Raw genomic sequence first — 22,696 nt, forward strand, 5'->3', positions numbered from 1 at the left:
GTCTATTTTCTTTTCCTCTCAAACACTTTAGAATGAGGGCAACATACCTCCATATTGGTTTCCACAAACCCGCACAGGATCACCAAGATCTTGGTGAATATCAGCAATTTTCAAAATCCTACCATTAACAAGCTCACTATTTCTGTTTATTTCAGTTATAGTGAATAATCCAGGTTATACTTATTTGCCAACACCCTCAGATTGTTTCCACCATTTTGAAACTTCTTTGCATCTACTTCACTACTGACATTTCCAATTAGCAATGTTGTTGTAGCAAACTTGGAAATTTTATATTTTGCCACTTAGTAAAATTGTTGATATGTTGTGATTAGTGGGGTGCAAACTCAGATCTATGTGATACTCCACTAGTCACAGCTGCCAACCTGAGAGGAATCTGTTTATTCCTACTCTTTATTTGTCTATGTTAACTAACTTTCAATCCACACAAATATATTTACCACAAATTTTATGTGCTCGAACCTTGTTCAAAAAAGTTTTGTAGGAAGACCATATATTACAAAAATTCTGAAAATCCAAATGCATCCATCACGTCTGCTTATTACCCTTTAACAACGGGCCTGAACTATTGACTCCCGAATTTTCCCCACCACCAAGATCAAACAACCAATCTGCAACTACTGAGTTTACTTCACATGCAGGTGTGAAGATGTGTTTTTGCTCCAATCCAGCTCCATTGGACAGTCTGCCTGCAGTTCCCTTCAGCACCACTAGAGGCCCTAGCCATATTGGCTCCAATTAGTGGAGGAACTCAGCAGGCCAGGAACCGAAACGTTGACTGTACCTTATCCCATAGATGCTGCCAGCATTTTGTGTGGGTTGCTCAGATTTCCAGCATTATCAGAATCAGAATCAGACTTCAATCGCCAAGTACCTATGCACATACAAGGAATTTACTTCTGGCAGATGTTGTCTCTCTGCTCATAACAATAATAATGATAAATATAAATGAAAATATAGATTATACATACAGGTAGTGCAATCCAAGTAATAGTTAGCCGACAGTTAACCGGCAGTTAAGTGTTCAGCAAAGTGACCGCAGTAGGGAAAAAACTTCTCCAGTGCCTATTAGTCTTAGTCTGGAGGGATCTGAAGTGCCTACCAGACGGAAGCAGATCAAACAGTCCATGCGCAGGATGGGAGGAGTCCTTTATGATGTTCCCCGCCCTCTTCTTCAACCTGGAAGAGTACAGGTCCACAATAGAGGGCAGGGAGTCTCCAATGATGCACTCGGCAGTCCTCACTGTGCGCTGTAGTCTGGTTCTATCCTGCTTGGTGGTGGCTCCAAACCACACAATGATGGAGGTGCACAGGACAGACTCAATGACTGCAGTGTAGAACTGCAGCAGCAATTCCTGAGGCAGACCGTATTTCCTCAAGAGCCGCAGGAAATACATCCGCTGCTGGGCCTTCTTCAGGATGGAGCTGATGTTCTGCTCCCACTTCAGATCCTGAGGGATGGTGGTTCCCAGGAACCTGAAATTCTCCAAGGTGGACACAGGGCTGCTGAGGACTGTGAGGGGAGATTTTCTTTTGTTTGTAATTAGTGGAGAGGCTTCCTGCAGTTCCTCTTCTGAGACAGACCTGGTGATACCTGTAGTTCCTTTCCATCCCGCAAGAGACGCTGCCTACAGTTCCACTCCAGCCCGCGGGAGGCGCTGCGTGTAGTTCCACTCCGGCCCACCGGAGGCGCTGCGTGTAGTTCCACTCCGGCCCACCGGAGGCGCTACCGGCAGTCACTCTCCGCCCCGCGGGAGGCGCTGCCTGCAGTCACTCTCCGCCCCGCGGCTGCGTTGTCTGCAGTTCCTCTCAACCCCGCCGGAGGTGTTGTTTCCCGAGCCGGGAGGTGCTTCGGCTCGGCCTCGGTGTCGTCGCGCAATGGCGGTGGACGAGGTTTCCGAGTTTCTGCAGCAGAACCGGCGGCTCTCCGACTGGCTGGAGACGGTGAAGGGAGACAGCGAGGCGGAGGGGCATTGGAAGGCCCGGCGCGAGTTCATTCTCCGCAACATGCCGGAGGAGCAAAAGGCGAGCGGCGCGGAGCCGGGGCTCAACACCGACCGGCTCCTCGCCCTCTCCATGGTCTGGGCCAACCACGTCTTCCTGGGCTGCCGGTGAGTGGGGGCCGGCCCGGGCCTCGGGCTAACGCGCCTGCTAATACTCCGGTGGCGACCCGAGTCACGGACCGACGGCGCCGGCTGCCGCGCTTGCTTTTGGTGTAATGAGATGTCTAATATGGTGCGGGAAATAACTTCATTAGAACAGCGAGGTCTGGTTTCATAGCCCCCGCGAAATATGAACTGAGCCTGCCTATTCCTGATGGGAAACGTTAGGAATCGGGTTTGCACCAACCACTAACGTTGCAAAACGTGCTCCGCATGAACATTTATTAAGTTACAAGTTAAATATCAAGCCGGTGAAGGGATGTAAGGTTTATTAAGTTTGCTTAAAAGCAGGAGGGTTTAACTAGCCGAAGGAAACAGTGTTAGTAGAGGTGGCGGTAGGTAACAGCCGAGTCTCGATCCTAAGAACATTTTTTATTTTGGATGAGAGAAGCACGGAGGAGCTGGACATCTGACCAGCTTCCTGTCCGGCGGAAGAGATTTTGCAGATGCTAGAAATCTTGAACACGCTGGAGGAACTCGGCTGGTCAGGCAGCAACTGTGGACGAAAATAAACAGTCGATGAAGTCCCTGATGAAGGTTTTCGGCCCGAAAAGTCGACCTTATTTCCCTCTATAGATGTGTCTGAATGGAGTACGTCTAGCATTTATGTGGGTGTTCCTGTTCATCTGTTGGATACAGTACGCGGCTTGACAAAATGTCAGCAGCCCTGCAGAATTGATGTTGTAATATTCTTTGAAGTGGGAGAAATCTAAGGATAGGGTACGGGGGAAATCCAAGGATAGCGGATCTCCACTGATGGAAGTGCAGTAACATAAATAATAGGACTTGGAGTTTGCCACTTGACTCATTGAATTTGATCCAACCCGTGGTTGAACTACTATGCCAATTTCCTGTGCTATCCCCACGTTCCTTGATTCCCTTAATACCCAGAGATCCGTTGATCAATGACTACAGATTGAAAATGCCCAAGATTCACCATCCTCTTTGTGAAGAAATTCCATCATCCAAATCATTGACATATAACGCAAAAAGAATCTGTTCCAATCCCAACCTCTGTAGAACACCGTTTGTCCTCAGCAGCCAACCAGAAAAGGCCAGCTTTATTCCTACTCTGCCTCCTGCCAGTCAGCCAATCTTCTGTCCATGCTAGTAGTATCTTTTCAGCTCTTAACTTGTTAGCAGCCTCATGTGTGGCATCTTGTCAAAGGCCTTTTGAAAATCCAAGTACACAGTATCCACTGACTCTCTTTTGTCTCTCCTGCATGTTATTTCCTCAAAGACTTACAACAGATTTGGCAGGCAAGATTTCCTCTTAAGTAAACCATGTTGGCTTCAGCCTATTTTTGTCATGTCTCCAAGTACCCCAAACCTCATCCTTAATAGTGGACCGTGACGTCTTCTCAACCACAGAAGTCAGGCTTACTGTCCTGTATTTTCCCTTTTCCTGCTTCCCTCCCTTCTTAAAGAGTGGAGTGACATTTGCAATTTTTCCAGTGGTCTGGAACCATTCCAGAATAGAGTGATTCTTGAATGATCATTACTAATCTCCACAATCTCTTCAGACACCTCTTTCAGAACCATCTGGTGCAGCTGACTTACTTTCAAACCTTTCAGTTTCTCAAGTACTTTCTCCTTAGTAATAGCAACTTGCATTCACTTCTGCCTCCTGACACTCAAGTTTCTGGCATACTGCTCGTCTCTTCTGCAGCAAACACTGATGCTATTTCTTTATTCCCCAATGACTATTTCTCCAGCAGTCCAACATCCAATGTCATCTCTCTTTATCTATCTGAAAAAATGTTTGGCACCCTCTTATATTATTGGCTCGCTTACCTTCATATTTCATCTTTTCTCTCCTTATGGCTTTTTAGTTGCCTTCTATTGTTTTTAAAAACTTCCAAGTCCTCAAACTTAGCACTATTTTATGCTTTTTTATATAACCCCTCTTTTCTTTTAATGCTGTCCTTGACTTCCCTTGACAGCCCTTTAGAATACTTCATCTTTGGGTTGTATCTGTCCTGCACCTTCTGAATTGCTCCCAGAAACTCCAGCTAATGCTGCTCTGCAATTATCCCTTATAGTAGTGGTCACCAGCCTTTTTAAGCCCAAGATCCCCTACCTCGGCCTTAGTGAAAGGCAAGATCGACTCCAAATCGATTAGTTACATGCATGTGTACTGGGGCAGAAAAGACCGGAAGAAAAACCCCGCAACCTGGAAGTAAAACTAATGTATGAACACCAGGGGTCACCACCCTTTTTTTTGCACTACAGACCGGTTTAATATTGACAGTATTCTTGCGGACCCGGGTGGGGGGCGGGGGGGGTGGAGGTGTGTGTGTGTGTGTGTGTTAAACACGACCGGAATATACAGCGATACTCGAAGCTGGGTCCTTATGTCCAGTCTATTCCACAATTTAGTTTATGTGGCTCTCAGCTGTTGTCCCGCTTGCTCACGTTTTTTCTGCTGGGAAAAAGCTCAACGGGTTTGTCTTTAAGTGCAGGGTGCTTGGACTCAAGGTACCAAAGCAGTTTTGAGGGCCTCATTGCCTCATTAGACAGCCTTCGGGCCCGAGCTCCAGCCTCCCGCCTGCCGCCAGCCACCTTGGCCAGGTGTGGCTGTTCCTGTGCCGGGGCCGCGGCAGTCGCAGTCCGGAGAGAGCTACCGACCGAGCGAGGAGCGCGACAGGGCACACGTCCGCCCCCTTGTAGGATCTATCAGCCGACAAAAGTTTGATCCAGTAGATCGCAGTGAGGTAGCTGCTCTGCTACTTATGAAACCCTGAGCCCGAATTATGTCATCTGTGAATATTTTAGCACCGGGTTCCCCACGAACATTCGGTGTGCTAAACAGGTTTAGAGGCGGCGCCCATCTGTCTGAGCTCCAGGCCAGTAGCAACGGCACTTCTCGCCGGCCACACAAAGCGGCCGGTTACCCGATGCCAACCAGTGATCCCTGACGCACTTGGACAATGACCTTGCATGTATTCAAGTTCAACAGTGGGCATAACAGGGAATGAGGAAAGGTGCAGCTGACTCATTGTTTCCTCGCGATCCGGTAGTTGGGGACACTAAAGTACACTGTAGTGCATGGCGGGGGAGCTGCATGCATGCGCACTGGGCAGAAAGAAGGGAACTAAAACCCTGTAACCCAGAAACAATCTCTCAACAGTATTTGTGTATTTTTTTTTGGGATCTACTGGGAAAGTCTCAAAGATCAACTAGTTGATTGCAGTCGACGGGTTGGCGACCACTGCCTTATAGTAAATCCCTTCTAATCAACTTTGGCCATCTCCTCTCATGCCTCTGTAATTCCCTTTAATACTGTTACATCTGACTTTATGTTCTCCCTCTCAAACTGCATGGTGAATTCTATCATTATGAATCAGTATCAGGCTTCTGATTCATAGTATGATATTATATAATATATGATCACTGCCTCCTAAGGGGTTTCTTTACTTAAAGCTTCCTCATCTAATCTGGTTCATTATAAACACCCAATCTAGAATTGCTTTTTGCTTAGTGGATTCAACCACAAACTTCTCCAAAAAGCCTACAATTTTTCTCTCTTGGGATCCAGCAGTAACCTGATTTTCCCAATCTACCTGCATATTGAAATCCTCCATGACTATCGTAACATTACCTTATTTACATGCCTTGTCTAGCTCCTGTTGTAATTAATATCCCACATCCTGGCTGTTTAGAGGCCTGTATATAACTCCCATCAGGGTCTTTTTACCTTTTGCAGTTTCTTAACTCTACCCACAAGGATTCCACACCTTCTGATCCAATGTCAGCTCTTCCTACCAACAGAACCACCCCACCCCTTCTGCCTGCTCTTTCACTACAATATACATACAGTACTAGGGTGCTAAGCTCCCATATGATCTTCTTTCAGCCATGAGTCAGTGGTGCCCACACTTTCATACTTGCCAATCTCTTAGCTGCACTGCAAGATCACTTACCTTATTCTGTATATTGTGTGCATTCAAATATAACCTCTTCTCTCCTGTATTCATCACCCTTTTTGATTTTTCACCGTGTTACACTTCAACTCATGCCCTATCTTCTGCCTTTCCTTCCTCACAGTCTCCCTACACACTATATCTACTTCTATATCAAGTGCCCCATCCTCAGCCCTATCACCCTGATTCCCATCCCCTTGCCAAATTAGCTTAAAGCCTCCCCAACAGTTCTAGCAAACTTGCCTGCAAATTGGTTTCCCTCAGGTTCAGGTGAAACCTATCCTTTTTGTACATCTCTCTCCAGAAGAGATCCCAATAATCCAGAAATCTGAAACCTTGCCCCTAGCACCAGATCTGTAGCCACTCATTCATCTGTACTATCATCCTATTCCTGCCTTGGCTAGCATGTGGCAGTAGGAGTAATTCAGAGATTACTTACTGCAGCTATATAGGACCCTGGTTAGACCCCACTTGGAGTACTGTGCTCAGTTCTGGTCGCCTCCCCATGTGGAAGCCATAGAAAGGGTGCAGAGGAGATTTACAAGGAAGTTGCCTGGATTGGGGAGCATGCATTATGAAAACAGGTTGAGTGAACCCATCCTTTTCTCCTTGGAATGACGGAGGATGAGAGGTGACCTGATAGAGGTGTATAAGATGATGAGAGGCATTGATCATGTGGATAGTCAGAGGCTTTTTCCCAGGGCTTAAATGGTTGCCACAAGAGGACACAGGTTTAAGCTGGGGAGTAGGTACAGAGGAGATGTCAGGGGTAAGTTTTTTACTCAGTGGTGAGTGCGTGGTATGGGCTGCTGGTGACAGTGGTGGAGGCAGATATACTATAGGGTCTTTTAAGAGAGTTTTGGATAGGTACATGGAGCTTAGAAAAATAGAGGGCTATGGGTAAGCCTAGTAATTTCTAAGGTAGGCACATGTTCAGCACAACTTTGTGGGCCGAAGGGCCTGTATTGTGCTGTAGGTTTTCTCTGTTTCTATGTTTACTTTGGAGGTCCTGCTCTTCAGGCTCTTAGACCATAAGACATAGGAGCAGAATTAGGCCATCTGGTGCATCGAGTCTGTGCCACCATTCAATCATGGCCGATCTTCTCTTCTCCTCAGCCCCAGTTCCTGGCCTTCTCCCGTAACCTTTGATGCCATGTCCAAATAAGAACCTATCAATCTCTGCCTTAAATACACCCAACGACCTGGCCTCCACAGCTGCATGTGGCAACAAATTCACCACCCTTTGGCTAAAGAAATTTCTCCACATCTCTGTTTTGAAAAGGTACCCCTCTAGCCTGAGGATGTGCCCTCCTGTCCAAGACTCTCCCACCATGGGAAACATCCTTTCCACATCTACTCTGTCTAGGCCATTCAACATTTAAAAAGGTTTCAATGAGATCCCCCTTCATCCTTCTGAATTCTGGCGAGTACAGACCCATAGCCGTCAAACGTTCCTCGTATGATAACCCCTTTCATTCCTGGAATCATCCATGTGAACATCCTCTGAACCCTCTCCAATGCCTGCACATCTTTTCTAAGATGAGCGCCCCAAAACTGTTCACAATACTCAAGGGGAGGCCTCACCAGTGCCTTATAAAGCCTCAACATCACATCCTTGCTCTTGTATTCTAGACCTCCTGAAATGAATGCTAAAATGACATTTTCTTCTACACCACTGACTCAACCTACAAGTTAACCTTTAGGGTATTCTGCACAAGGACTCCCACGTGCTGTTGCATCTCAGATTTTTGGATTTTCCCCGTTTAGAAAATAGTCTGCACATTTATTTCTACTACCAAAGTGCATGACCATGCATTTTCCAACATAGTACTTCATTTACCACTTTTTTGGTCATTCTCCTAGTCTGTCTAAGTCCTTCTGCATTCTACCTGTACCCTCAATGCTACCGGCCCCTCCACCATCCTTCGTATCATCTGTGAACTTGACAACAAAGCCATTTATTCCATCATCTAAATCATCGATACACAGCATAAAAATAAGTGGTCCCAACACCAACCCCTGCAGAACACCATTAGTCACTTAGAACAGCCATCCGGAAAAGGATCCTTTTATTCCCACTCTCTGCCTCCTAGCAATCAGCTAATGCTTTAACCATGTTAGTAACTTACCTGTAATACTACGGCCTCTTAAACTGGTAAGCAGCCTCCTGTGTGACTCATTGTCAAAGGCCTTCTAAAAGTCCAAATACACAACATCGACTGCATCCCCTTTATCTATCCTACTTGTAATCTCCTCGAAGAATTCCAACAGGTTCGTCAGGCAGGATTTTCCCTGAAGGAAGCCATGTTGACTTTGTAATATCTTATCCTGTGTCACCAAGTGCTGCATCACCTCATCCTTAACAATTGACTCTAACATCTTCCCGACCACTGAGGTCAGGCTAACTGGTCTATAATTTCCTTTCTGCTGCCTTCCTCCTTTCTTAAAGAGTGAAGTGATATTTGCAATTTTCCAGTCCTCTGGCACCATGCCCAGTCCAATGATTTTTGAAAGAGCACTTCTAATGCCACCACAATCTCTAAAGCTATCTTTTTCAGAACCCTAGGATGCAGTTCGTCTGGTCCAGGTGACTTATGTACCTTTAGGTCTTTCAGCTTTTTGAGCATCTTCTCTTTTGTAATAGTAACTGTACCCACTTCTCTTCCTCCGCACGCTACAACTTCAGGCATACCGCAGGTGTCTTTCACGGTGAAGACTGATGCAAAATACTCATTTAGTTAATCAGCCATCTCCTTGTCCCCTGTTGTTATTTCTCCTGTCTATGGGGTGTCTAGGGAGGGGTAGCACCTCTGGTGGGGGACCTGCTGTGCCCTTTTCAGGGCAGCTCGTCCACCCTTGGTCCCCACCTGGCAGTCAGCTCTCACCTGTGGCTCCAAGTAACTGTAGCACGTGCAGCGGCCACACCCCAGAAAACCGTCTCGGCAGATGGGCCAAACCAGGTGAGAGTAGCCAGCAGGTCTTTGACCCTCGGTGAGGTAGGGGATCTATCTGTCCCAGTGTGTGCTGAGGAGACCAATTAATGGTCCAACGGTCAAGAAGGCAGGCCAGCAGGCGTTGGTGGAGCGCTAAGAGCATGACAAGACACTTAGACATCCTGGTCATCCACTGCAAGAGAAGGTGATCTCTTTAAACTCACCCGGCAGACGGCTAAGGCTGTAACTTGCCGAGTACATGATTTCCCCAGTATGTCAGAGCGGCGTGGAGGGAAATCGTCCGCTAACTGGAAATTCCAGATGAGACCTAACGACGAATTTTCTAGGGGTCTTACATCCACTCTCTTTTCCCTTTTATTTTTAACGTACTTGAAAACAACTTTTACTATCCACTTTGATATTATTTGCTAGCTTGCTTTTCTCTTCTAATTTTTTTAGTCGCTCTCTGTAGGTTTTTAAAAACTTCCCAATCCTCCCATCTTCCCATAATCCTCTTCCTTAATTCCCCATAGTCACTAAAAAGGACCCATTCTTTTTTCTCTACCTATGGTATTGGTGTCAATGTGCACCATGATCTATGGCTGCTTACCCTCCCTCTTGACTGTATTGTGCAACCAGTCTGAGACATCCTTGACCCTAGCCCCTGGGAGACAAGAACATCATCCTGGCATCTTTTTCACGGCCATCCTGTCTGTCTCCCTGACTATTGATTCTCCTATCATTGTCACTCCATTTGATTTTACTGGTACCTGCTGAGCCACAGAGCTAGCCACAGTGCCACTACCATGGCTGCTACTGTGCCCTGATAGATCAGTACCCTGCACTAACTACTTACTCTCCTCGCTTCTCCTGGTGCTCACCCATCTACTGTCTGAAGCTTGTTCCCTTGGTGTGACCACCTCAGTAAAGGTCTCATCTGAGGTTTTCAGCCGCTTGGATAGTCCTGATTACATCCAGCTATATGATTCTCAGTTATTCTTGCTGAAGTCTCTCAACACTGGCCCATTCCCACAATTGCCACTCCTTTTACACCTCCATTACTTTTATTGGCTCAAATAAGACTCACTCATGATGAGTCTTGCTGTTTTCAAATAGCTCCCGTCCTTTAAGATGTCACTCGCAGCTTCAAATGGTGTAATGTTTGGTTCTAGGTTTCTCAGCTAGTATAAATATCATTCGGCATCCCACCTGTTATGCACTGTAAGAATTCTTATCCCATGAAAATATGTGTAGTTTACTCAATTTTTTTTCTCCAATCCAATCTGGTGAATTAATGCTGTGCTCCCTCTGGGGGATATACCATAAATTACAAAATAAAGGCATAACAAAGGTAGTGTTCAGGTGTTCACGGACTATTCAGAAATCTGATGGCAGAGAGGAAGAACCTGTTTCTAAATCATTGTGTGTGAAATTCAGTCTCCTGCACCATCCCACTCCTCCCAATGGTAGTGCTGAGAAGGCATTTCCCAGATGGTGACAGTCCTTATTGGTGGATGCTGCCTCCTTGAGGCACCACCTCTTGGAGATGTCCTGAATGATGGGGATAGTTGTGTCCATGATGGAGCTGGCTGAGTCTAGAACCCTCAGCAGTTGTGATCCTGTGCATTTGAGCCTCCACTTGATGCAGCTAGTCAGAATGCTCTCCACTGTAATCTATCTAAATTTGTGCGAATCTTTGACGTATCAAATCCCTTCAGACTCTTTAAGGAAGCATGGGAAAAGAGAGATTGGGAATAATTGATCTCGTTTCAAAGCAGCACATGATGACCCCCCCCCGTGCTCTGATGTTTAACTGGGTATTTTGAAAGTAAATCAAGTTCAGGTAAATCGAAGTAACATTTATATCAAATAAACATGGAAACATGTTTCATCTAATTATAATAGGTTTCGATTTGTACTTTTAATATCAGAGAAATGTATACATTATACATTCTGAAAATATTTTTCTTCACAGACATCCACGAAAACAAAGTGCCCCAAAGACTGAATGAAAGTTAAAATGTTAGAACCTAACATGCCGCCCCAGCTCCCCCCCCCCACGCAAGGCAACGACCCCACCTCCACCCCAACAAGCAGAAAAGCATCAGCACTCTCCACTGAGCACTCAAGCATGCAGTAAAGCATCAGTAAAGACACAGACTTGCAGTACCCCAAAAACTACTCGTTCACCCAGTAATTCAGCATACCATAGGCTCACTCCCTAATCAAGGAAAAAGGTGTCCCCATTTCACAGCGAAAGGGGAGACATAATAAACAACTCGCTGATTTACGATGTTAAAAGTCTGTTGTTTTGCGTTTTCTGGGCTCTGCACCCAGAGAGTCGGCACCAAACTGGCACAGCTCTCCGAGCGCACAACCCCCAGCAGTTAACTCGCTGCTCCCGATGTTCTCTGTTCACCCATGGCACTTCAGTCAGGGGCACAGGCCTAGAATCAGCACATCCCCAGAGCCATGAGAACCCAGAACCCTGGAGGCACGCTCGTCTTCCCGGCTGCGGCCTTGGGATATCAAAAAGCAGCTGGTCGTGGGGCTCTGAGAGCAGGTCCCATTCCCGCAAAGAACCAAAGTCAAGAGCATATTCCAGGTCAGGGTCTTCAAATGAACCCCCTCCCCACACCCTGATAAGGGAAAAAAAGAAATATCAAAGGTAGAAATAGAGCTATTTCTGAAAATGCAAGCCAAGGAGTCGCCACTTGGTGCCATCTTAACTTAGCCCCAGCTCGGTGTTATTTGATTGGAAGTTAAATGAGTGCAAATGTAATCATTCATGTATTTGCATTTCTAAATGTACACTTTGTAACTGGTGGCACTTGTTTTATGATTCAGATACTCAAACAAAGTGATGGATAAAGTGTTGGAGATGGGTGAAGGGATCGACGTTACAGATGCTCCAGTACACACGACAAGGGATGAATTGGTAGCCAATAAGAAGAAAAGGGAGCTTTCAAACAACAACAATGGTTAGCAGATTATCTTTATGCTAGAATACTTTGAAAGGTTAATCTTTGAATTTAATTAGTACCTGATTTAATGATTTTCTTAAAAAGTAATTGCACTTGTATTTTGTGGTAAAGTTCTGTTAAAGGTTAGTCCTTTATCAAAATTTGTTGTAATATTTTCCAAATTGGGATTGCTATCGAAGTTCAGCCTTAAAGGATCAAATAGTCTTAGTGTGCTGTGCAATTGTGTTTCTCAGTTAAATATTGGGTATGTGATGGTGCTTAATTTCCTTGTGTGGTTTTACGTGTCCATCCAATATTTTAAGACAGTTCAGGCTAACATCAATGCAATAGTGCCTTTCAGATGCTATGTTAACTGGAGACCCCTTTGGCCCCCATGCTAACAGTGAAAGAGTATGAGATTGAACTTTGTTTCTTGGCCATTTACTTACCACTAAATGAAACAGATAATCTGTTCATTTATTTTTTAATTGAGATACAGTGGGGTATAGGCCCTACTGCCCTTCAAGCCACACGCCCCTAGTATTCTCTCAGTTTAATTGTATCCTATTCCTGGGATAATTTACAATAACCTACCAACCAGTATGTCTTTGGACTGTGGGAGGAAACCGGAGCACCTGGAGGAAACCCATGCAATCATGGAGAGAATTTACAAACTCTTTATAGACAGCAGCAGGAGTTGAACTAGAATCACTCATGCTAATCACTGTGCTATTGTGCTGCCCTGTTTTTTTGCAGGTAGTGAGATCTAATAAACTACAAATTGGCTGCCATGTTTCCCTACTAGTGACCACATTTATTTAGTTGATAAAGAAAAGTGTGAGGTTCAGCAAGGCACTATATAAATTACCTGCTTTTTACAAACCCCATTTCCAGAAAAGTTGGGATATTTTCCAAACTGCAATAAAAACAAAAATCTGTGATATGTTAATTCACGTGAACCCTTACTTAACTGACAAAAGTACAAAGAAAAGATTTTCAATAGTTTTACTGACCAACTTAATTGTATTTTGTAAATATACACAAATTTAGAATTTGATGGCTGCAACACACTCAACAAAAGTTGGGACAGAGTTAAAATAAGATTGAAAAGTGCACAGAATATTCAAGTAACACCGGTTTGGAAGACTCCACATTAATCAGGCTAATTGGTAGCAGGTGAGGTATCATGACTGGGTATAAAAGTAGCGTCCATCAAAGGCTCAGTCTTTGCAAGCAAGGATGGGTCGTGGCTCACCCCTTTGTGCCAAAATTTGTGAGAGAGTTGTTAGTCTGTTCAAAAGGAACATTTCCCAACGCAAGATTGCAGAGAATTTAGGTCTTTCAACATCTACAGTACATAATATTGTGAAAAGATTCAGAGAATTCAGAGACATCTCAGTGCGTAAAGGGCAAGGTCGGAAACCACTGTTGAATGCGCGTGATCTTCGAGCCCTCAAGCGGCACTGCCTAAGAAACCGTCATGCTACTGTGACAATTATAGCCACCTGTGCTCGGGAGTACTTCGGAAAACCATTGTCACTTAACACAGTCCGTTGCTGCATCCAGAAATGCAACTTGAAACTGTATTATGCAAGGAGGAAGCCATACATCAACTCTACGCAGAAATGCCGGCGAGCTCTCTGGGCCCGAGCTCATCTCAGATGGACCGAAAGACCATGTGGAACCATGTGCTGTGGTCAGATGAGTCCACATTTCAGCTAGTTTTCGGAAAAAACGGGCGTCAAGTTCTCCATGTCTAAGATGAAAGCGACCATCCTGATTGTTATCAGCGAAAGGTGCAAAAGCCAGCATCTGTGATGGTATGGGGGTGCATCAGTGCCCACAGCATGGGTGAGTTGCATGTATGTGAAGGTACCATTGACTCTGAGGCGTACATTAGGATTTTAGAGAGACATATGTTGCCATCAAGGCGACGTCTCTTCCCGGGACGTCCATGCTTATTTCAGCAGGACAATGCCAGACCACATTCTGCATGGGCTACAACAGCGTGGCTTTGTAGACACAGAGTGCGTGTGCTTGACTGGCCTGATGCCAGTCCAGATCTATCTCCTATTGAAAATGTATGGCGCATCATGAAGAGGAGAATCAGACAACGGAGACCACAAACTGTTGAGCAGCTGAAGTCTTATATCAAGCAAGAATGGACAAAATTTCCAATTGCAAATCTACTACAATTAGTATCCTCAGTTCCAAAACGATAAAAAGTGTTATTAAAAGGAAAGGTGATGTAACACAATGGTAAACATGCCTCTGTCCCAACTTTTGTTGAGTGTGTTGCAGCCATCAAATTGCAGGTCACCTTCTATGTCTGCCTGCCTCAATGTCGAAGGTCAAGGTTTGCCGTCTGCTGTGGCTGATGTGGAAGGCTTGAAAAATGATAGTATGCTTGACTGCTTAGCCTCGCGCATTTTTCTAACATACACTTCTTTGTAAGCACTTAAACCATCCTGCAAATGTGCCCTAAATCTACGTACCCTTTCAAAATTAAAGTCATACATTTCTGCAATCATTACAGCATTGTCAATCACAGCGAAAATTTCACGCAATTGCTTCCCGTTCTGTTCCTGAACGACTTCATTTTTGGGCTGTTGGCTACTTGCGTTCGGCTTCAATTGTTATCCTTTCCTCTTCATCTGTCAGTTCTTGGTCATGGGATGCCAAAACCTCTTCAACATCATCTTCTTCAACTTCCAGAAACCCTTAGCCAAACTCACTATGTCCTTACTTTGTTCATCACGATCGAAGCGCTTAATTATGTCTAGTTTTATGCTAAGTGTAACACCCTTACGCACTCTTTTAGGCTTTTCCGATACCTTAGAACTCATCTTGCTAACAGATGCACAAAATAGATCGACATAATGCACAGATGCTCACAGGCACGTGTTTAAGCAATGCCGGCTAGAATGCAGTTCCGGGGAGGAACTTGGCTGCTTGGCGCGTGCGCTGCCTTTTTTCATAACAGTGAAAACACCTTCTGTTAGCGAAAACAAGTAACTAATGTAGGTCTTTCATAACAGCGCGTTGACGTAAAGCGAACGTAAAACGAGGGACACCTGTATATTGATTTCAGATCATGCCCCAGTTACCCTGTCTATAATTTTTCCTGGTTTCCCTCAAATGAATAAACACTGGCGCTTTAATCCGATCTTGTTGTCAGATAATGATTTTGTAAAATTTAAGAAGGACCAGATAACATTTTTTAAATACTAGTATGTCATCTGAAATCTCATCTCTGGTTGTCTGGGATGCCATGAAAGCATATCTGAGGGGTCAGGTCATTTCATCTACTGTGAATCTGAAAAAAAAGACCTATTCAGAGCGATCAGATTTGGTCAGTCAAATTAAAGCAATAGATAACTATATACTGAGATCAAAAATCATGAACTGTACAAGAAGCGAGTGGAACTTCAAATTAAATTTGACCTTATTTCCACTCACCCAGTTGAACGCCAACTTCTCGAAAGTAAGAGCCGGTTTTATATTCAGGGTGATAAATCCAGTAAATTTTTAGTCAACCAATTAAGACGCTCAACAAATTACAAAAATTCAAATGGGAAATGGGAACATCACTTTGAATCATTCTGAAATTAATGACACATTCAAGAATTATTATTCTGGACTCTATACCTCTGAATTTTTAAATGATGGTATTTCTGTTGAGCATTTCTTAAATAGTTTAAATATTCCTTCGCTTTCTTCTGATCTTAAAGCAAAACTGAATGAGCCATTATCATTAGAGGAAATATCTTCAGCCATTTCTGCACTGCAGTTGGGTAAATCTTCTGGACCTGTTGGGTTTTCTGCAGAATTTTTGAAATAATTTTCCTCACTGCTTTCGCCTCAATTATTCTTAGTTTTATCTGATTCGTTTAAACATGGTAAATTGCCAGCATCATTTAATGAGGCAAGTATCATTCTTTAAGCGAAGAAAAGTAAAGATCCAACAGAGTGCTCTTCATATGGGCTGACTTCTTTGTTAAATGTTGATGTCAATATTTTGACTAGAAGTTTTGGCTTGTAGATTGGAGAACATTGTACCCTCAATTATTTCTGAAGATCAAACTGGTTTTACTAAAAATTGCCTCCCTTTTTTTAATAATATGGCATCTATTTAATATCTTATATTCACCCTCAACTGGAATTCCTGAATGAGTCATTTCTCTTGACGTGAAGAAAGCGTTTGATTGTGTGGAGTGGAATTACCTTTTTGTGGTTTTAGAAAAATTTGATTTTGGTCAAAGTATTATAACATGGATTAAATTGCTATATTTATGTCCTACTGCTTCTGTTTTGACTAACTCTCAGTAATCCCAGCCCTTTAGTCTTAAACATGGCACCTGGCAAGGGTGCCCTTAAGTCCCTTACTTTTTGGTCTGGCCATAGAGCCACTAGCAATTGCGTTTCGTAGCTGTGCTGAATTGATGGGGATTTGGAGGTGGGGCTGTTGAGCATAAAGTTTCTCTTTATGCCGATAATCTTTTACTTCTTAATATCAAGTCCAACTACTTCCTTAGCCCTAGTGTTTTTACTTCTTAATAAATTTAGCCAGTTTTCTGGATACAAACTTAATTTACCGTAGATTCCGGACTACAGAGCGCACCTGATTTTAAGCCGCTGGCTCTAATTTTAGAAATAAAATCATTTTTTTAAATGTAAAGGCCGCACCGGATTTTCGGCCGCAGGTGTCCCACGTTGTAATATGAGATATTTACACAGAAAGATATTACACGTGAGGATTTTTTTAACTTTTAATTAAATCCATATGGTAACAAAAACAAATACATATTGCAAATGCTTTTTTTCGAACCGTGCCCGTACGCGGCTACTTTTAAATATACGTTGCGTATACTTCTTTACTGAACAACATTCCAATATCTCCTAACGACTGGTAAAAAATATATATACTGCAGCCTACCAGGAAAAGTTATTGATACCTTTAACTTAAAAGCAGAGTTCGCTCAGATCCAAAGCCGCTCGCGTAATGCGCTCCCCCCTCCTTTCCGTTTCATCGCAAACGGCATTTAAAAGCAGAGTTCGCTCAGATCCAAAGCCGCTCGCGTAATGCGCTCCCCCCTCCTTTCCGTTTCATCGCAAACGGCATTTAAAAGCAGATTTCGCTCGGATCCAAAGCCGCTCGCGTAATGCGCTCCCCCCTCCTTTCCGTTTCATCGCAAACGGCATTTAAAAGCAGAGTTCGCTCAGATCCAAAGCCGCTCGCGTAATGCGCTCCCCCCTCCTTTCCGTTTCATCGCAAACGGCATTTAAAAGCAGATTTCGCTCGGATCCAAAGCCGCTCGCGTAATGCGCTCCCCCCTCCTTTCCGTTTCATCGCAAACGGCATTTAAAAGCAGAGTTCGCTCAGATCCAAAGCCGCTCGCGTAATGCGCTCCCCCCCTCCTTTCCGTTTCATCGCAAACGGCATTTTCCCACAAGACACCGCGAAACCGGGTGTGTCGTCATAGCATCCCGCGATGTAGTACAGAAAACAAATATAGTTTAAACTAAGTAGGGTAGGTAGCACAATGCTTCGAGTGTTTTCCATGTTGATGAGGGTGAGTACAAATGACTGATTTACAATAATTTAATTGTGAAAGTGCGCTTGATTTATCGTACAATTTCATTGGACCTCTGTGAACTACTCATCAATTTTATTGGTCTACTGTTACGAGGCAAAATGTTTACGAGACGGCATGAAAAAAACCATGCATTAGCCGCTTCGGATTATTGGCCGCAAAGTTCAAAGCTGTTCAAAATGTGGGAAAAAAGTAGCGGCTTAAAATCCGGAATCTACGGTACATAAGAGTGAACTCTTCCCAATTAACAGAGAAGCACAAATATTAGAATTTCATGACCTCCCTTTTAAAGTAGTAATTAATTAATTTACTTAACTTGGCATTACAGTATCAAGGAACTTCAAGAGTCTTTTTTGAGAAAATTCTATTAGAACTATAGAACATTATATCACAAAAACAGGCCTTTTGGCCCTTCTTGGCTGTGCTGAACCATTTTTCTGCCTAGTCTCACTGACCTGCACCTGGTCCATATCCCTTCAAACCCCTCTCATTCATCCTCTCAACCTGTCCAAGTTTTTCTTAAATGTCAAAAGTGAGCCCGCATTGACCACTTCATCTGGCAGCTCATTCCACACTCCCACCACTCTCTGTGTGAAGAAGCCCCCCCCCAAGTTCCCTTTAAACTTTTCCCCCTTCACCCTTAACCCATGACCTTTTTTTCCTCCCCTGGCCTCAGTGGAAAAAAGCCTGCTTGCATTCACCCTATCTATACCCATCATAATTTTATACACCTCTATTAAATCACCCCTCATTCTCCTACGCTCTAGGGAATAAAGTCCTAAGCTATTCAACCTTTCTCTGTAACTCAGTTTCTCATGTCCCAGCAACATCCTTGTAAACCTTCTCTGCACTCTTTCAACCTTATTAATATCCTTCCTGTAATTAGGTGACCAAAACTGCACACAATACTCCAAATTCGGTCTCACCAATGTCTTATACAACCTCACCATTACATTCCAACTCTTATACTCAATACTTTGATTTATAAAGGCCAATAAACCTTATCTACTTGTGACACCACTTTTAGGGAATTATGTATCTGTACTCCCAGATCCCTCTGTTCTACTGCAATCCTCAGTGTCCTACCATTTACCTTGTATGTTCTACCTTGGTTTGACCTTCTGAAGTGCAATACCACACACTTGTCCGCATTAAACTCCATCTGCTATTTTTCAGCCCATTCCTCCAACTGGTCCAAATCCCTCTGCAAGCTTTGAAAACCTTCCTCACTGTCCACTACACCTACAATCTTTGTATCATCAGCAAATTTGCTGATCCAATTTGCCACATTATCATCCAGATCATTGATATAGATGACAAATAACAATGGACCCAGCACTGATCCCTGTGGCACATCACTAGTCACAGGCCTCCACTCAGTGTAGCAATCCTCCACAACCACTCTCTGACTTCTTCCATTGAGCCAATGTCTAACCCAATTTACTACCTCTCCATGTATACCTAGCGATTGAATTTTCCTAACTAACCTCCCATGCGGTACCTTGTCAAAGGCCTTACTGAAGTCCATGTATACAACATTCACTGCCTTCCCTTCATCCACTTTCCTGGTAACTTCCTCAAAAAAATCTAATAGGTTGGTTAAACATGACCTACCATGCACAAAGCCATGCTGACTGTTTCTAATAAGTCCCTGTCTATCCAAATACTTGTAGATCTTATCTCCTAGTATTTCTTCTAATAATTTACCTACTACCGATATCAAACTTACTGGCCTATAATTTCCCGGTTTACTTTTTGAGTCTTTTTTAAACAACGGAACTACTTGAGCTATCCCCCAATCCTCTGGCACTTGACCCATGGATATCGACATTTTAAATATTTCTGCCAGGGCCCCTGTAATTTCAACACTAGTCACCCTCAAGGACCGAGGGAATACCCTGTCAGGTCCTGGGGATTTATCTACTCTGATTTGCCTCAAGGCAGCAAGCACCTCCTCCTCTTTAATCTGTATAAATTCCATGACCTCCCTACTTGTTTGCCTTGTTTCCATAGACTCCATTCCAGTTTCCATAGTAAATACAGATGCAAAAAACCCATTTAATATCGCTCCCATTTCTTTTGGTTTCATACATAGCCAACCACTCTGATCTTCAAGGGGACCAATTTTATCCCCTACTATCCTTTTGCCCTTAACATACCTGTAGAAGCTCTTAGGATTATCCTTCACCCTGACTGCCAAAGCAACCTCATGTCTTCTTTTAGCCCTCCTGATTTCTTTCTCAAGTATTTTCTTACTCTTTTTATACTCCTCAAGCATCTTATTTCCTCCCTGATGCTGCCTGGTCTGCTGTGTTCTACCAGCATTTTGTGTGTGTTGTTTGAATTTCCAGCATCTGCAGATTTCCTCATGTTATTTCCTCCCTGTTGCCTATACATGTTATACATCTCTCTCTTCTTTATCAGAGTTCCAATATCCCTCAAGAACCAAGTTTCCTTATTTTTTATTCGTTTTGCCTTTAACCCTGACAGGAACATACAAACTCTGCACTCTCAAAATTTCTCCTTTGAAGGCCTCCCACTTACCGGAGGTTCCTTGCCAGAGAACAACCTGTCCCAATCTACGCTTTTTAGATCCTTTCTCATTTCTTCAAATTTGGCCTTTTTCCAGTTTAGAACTTCAACCCAAGGACCAGATCTAAATTTATCCATGATCAAGTCGAAACTAATAACGTTTATGATCACTGGAACCAGAGTGTTCCCCTACACACACTTCTGTCACCTGCTCTAACTCATTTCCTAATAGGAGATCTAATATTGCATCCTCCCTAGTTGGTACATCTATATATTGATTTAGAAAACTTTCCTGAATTAATCTTTTAAAATCTACAAAACAGAGTTTGGCACAGTGGTCACCCCTGTCCATGTTTCTGGTAGGTTGAATTAATGTTAAAATGTATATCCTTCCTAAATTTTTATACTTACTTCAATCTTTATAAATTTTTATTTCTAAAGCTTTTTTTGATTCGTTAGATTCTATTATTCCGTTCTATCTGTGGAAGGGCAAATGTTCCAGACTTAATAAAGTTCACCTTCAAAAACCTAAAAGGAAAGATGGCATGGCCTTGCCTAATTTTCATTTATATTATTGGGCAGCCAATATACGTTGTCTTTCTTTCATAATCAGCGTGACTGCCCAAAATGGGTGGCAATGAAGTTGAACTCTAGTAAGGATTTCTCCATTTCTGCACTTCTTGAATCCACACTTTCTTGTTATTTGCCTAGACTAGTTGTTAATCCTCCTGTTAGACATACTTTGAGAATATGGGCTCAGTTCAGAAAATATAATGTCCTTCACAGTTTTTTTCTTTCTTGCCCTGTTTTACATAACCATCTTTTTCGACCTATGCAAGACTTAACATTTCGTGACTGGTACAGAAAGGGCATTAGGTGCTTTGAACATCTTTTCATTGATAATCGTTTTGCAACTTTTGAACAACTGTCTGCAAAGTTTAACCTACCTAATACTCATTTCTTTAGATAGCTTCAAATTAAACATTTATTAACCCTTTAATATCGAACTTTCCTGAGATGCCAAAGAGAAATGTTGTGGACTTCTTTCTTTGTATAAACCCATTGGGCAAATGTTTAATATCTACTATTTGTGATAAGTTAGTAACCTTGAGGCGTGCTCCCTTTGATAAAATCAGAACTGCCTGGGAGCATGATTTAAATATTTCTCTCTGATGTTTGGGATTCAATTCTTAAATCAGTTTTCTCAACCTCTTTATGTGCTCACCACTGCCTTTTGCATTTCAAGGTTGTACATTGGGCCCATATGTCTGAAACTAAATTATCACAGTTCTATCCTGATATTATTCCCTTTTGTGATAAGTGTAAAGGGGATGAGGCTTCTCTTATTCATATGTATCAGGCCTGTTCTAGTTTGGAGAAATTTTGGAGAGGTTTTTTTAACTTTATCTCATATTCTTAATTGCCATTTAGAACCTAACCTTTTGATTGCTCTTTTTGGCACCTTGGGTGAAGTTGACATGCATTTGAATCCAACTAAACGTCGAACATTATCTTTTGCATCTCTTTTGGCTAGGCGGTTAGTTCTTAGGTGGAGCGATGTTGCCCCAACCACTCATGCTCAGTGGCTTAGTGATATTATGTCCTGTTTAGACCTTCAAAAGATCCATTATTCACTTCTTAATTCGGACATGAAGTTTCATAAGGTGTGGGGACCTTGAATACTTTCACAATTCCTCTTTAGATTAAAGATTTATCCTTTTTTTTGTACTACAATCCCTTACTTTCAACAGTTTTTTCTGGTTTTATGGGTTTTTTTGATGTGAAATACATCATAGTTTAGGTAGTAGGCATTATACTTTAATATTTACAGCTCTGGTGACGAAAGCTCTGATTAACTTTTCTTTACATTGTAATGGTTGGCTTGGAGTTTCTTAATAGTTTCTTAAGAATACATATGCTTCTTAAGAGTTTTATGTGAATTGAAAGGCAAAACATATACTATATACTAAGACAAACGCTTGACTAACTGACGCTAAATAATATTGGATGTACCTGCTCAAACGACGAGTGCTGGAGAGAGAACTTCCATTTTTTTCGATTCCCAATCTGCGGTAACCTATGCACATCCTCCCATATACTTTAAATCACCTCTAGATTACTTATACCTAATACAATGTAAATGCTATGTAAATAGTTGTTATACTGTATTATTTAGGGAATAATGACAAGAAACAAAAGTCTGTATGTGCTCAAACAACAAGTGCTGGAGAGAGAACTTCCTGGTTTTCCCGATCCGCGGTTGGTTGAATCTGCGTGTGCGAAACCCGCAGATAAGGACTGTATAGTAAATTTTCATTTTTGGAGTAGCTGGTACATTAATGTAAATGGTTCATACTGCTGCTCACAGCTGCAGACACTGGTTTTGATCCTGATCTTGGATGCTGTCTTTGTGGAGTTCGCACCTTCTCCCTGTGGGCATATGGCTTCAGTTTTTTCTTCATGCCAAAGACATACAGCATAATCGCTGGTAGGTTAATTGACCGGTGTAAATTGCTCCAGTATTGTTCGGTGGCAGGGAAAATGGGAGTGTAGGGACAGAGTTAATGGCAA

General features: G+C 43.0%; 1 protein-coding gene across 1 annotated transcript in view; it reads left to right on the forward strand.

Annotated features, from left to right (window-relative positions):
* Positions 1-1,844: 1,844 nt before the first annotated feature.
* Positions 1,845-22,696, forward strand: part of cdkn2aip (CDKN2A interacting protein) — a 30,768-nt gene continuing 9,916 nt past the window's right edge. Inside the window, exons 1-2 of the mRNA XM_073048075.1 lie at positions 1,845-2,129; positions 11,884-12,017. Of these exons, the coding sequence (XP_072904176.1) occupies positions 1,897-2,129; positions 11,884-12,017 (367 nt within the window). The 5' untranslated portion in view covers positions 1,845-1,896. The remainder of the gene's footprint in view (positions 2,130-11,883; positions 12,018-22,696) is intronic.

This window comes from Hemitrygon akajei, chromosome 6 (genome assembly GCF_048418815.1).
Source record: "Hemitrygon akajei chromosome 6, sHemAka1.3, whole genome shotgun sequence".
Lineage (NCBI taxonomy): Eukaryota > Metazoa > Chordata > Chondrichthyes > Myliobatiformes > Dasyatidae > Hemitrygon > Hemitrygon akajei.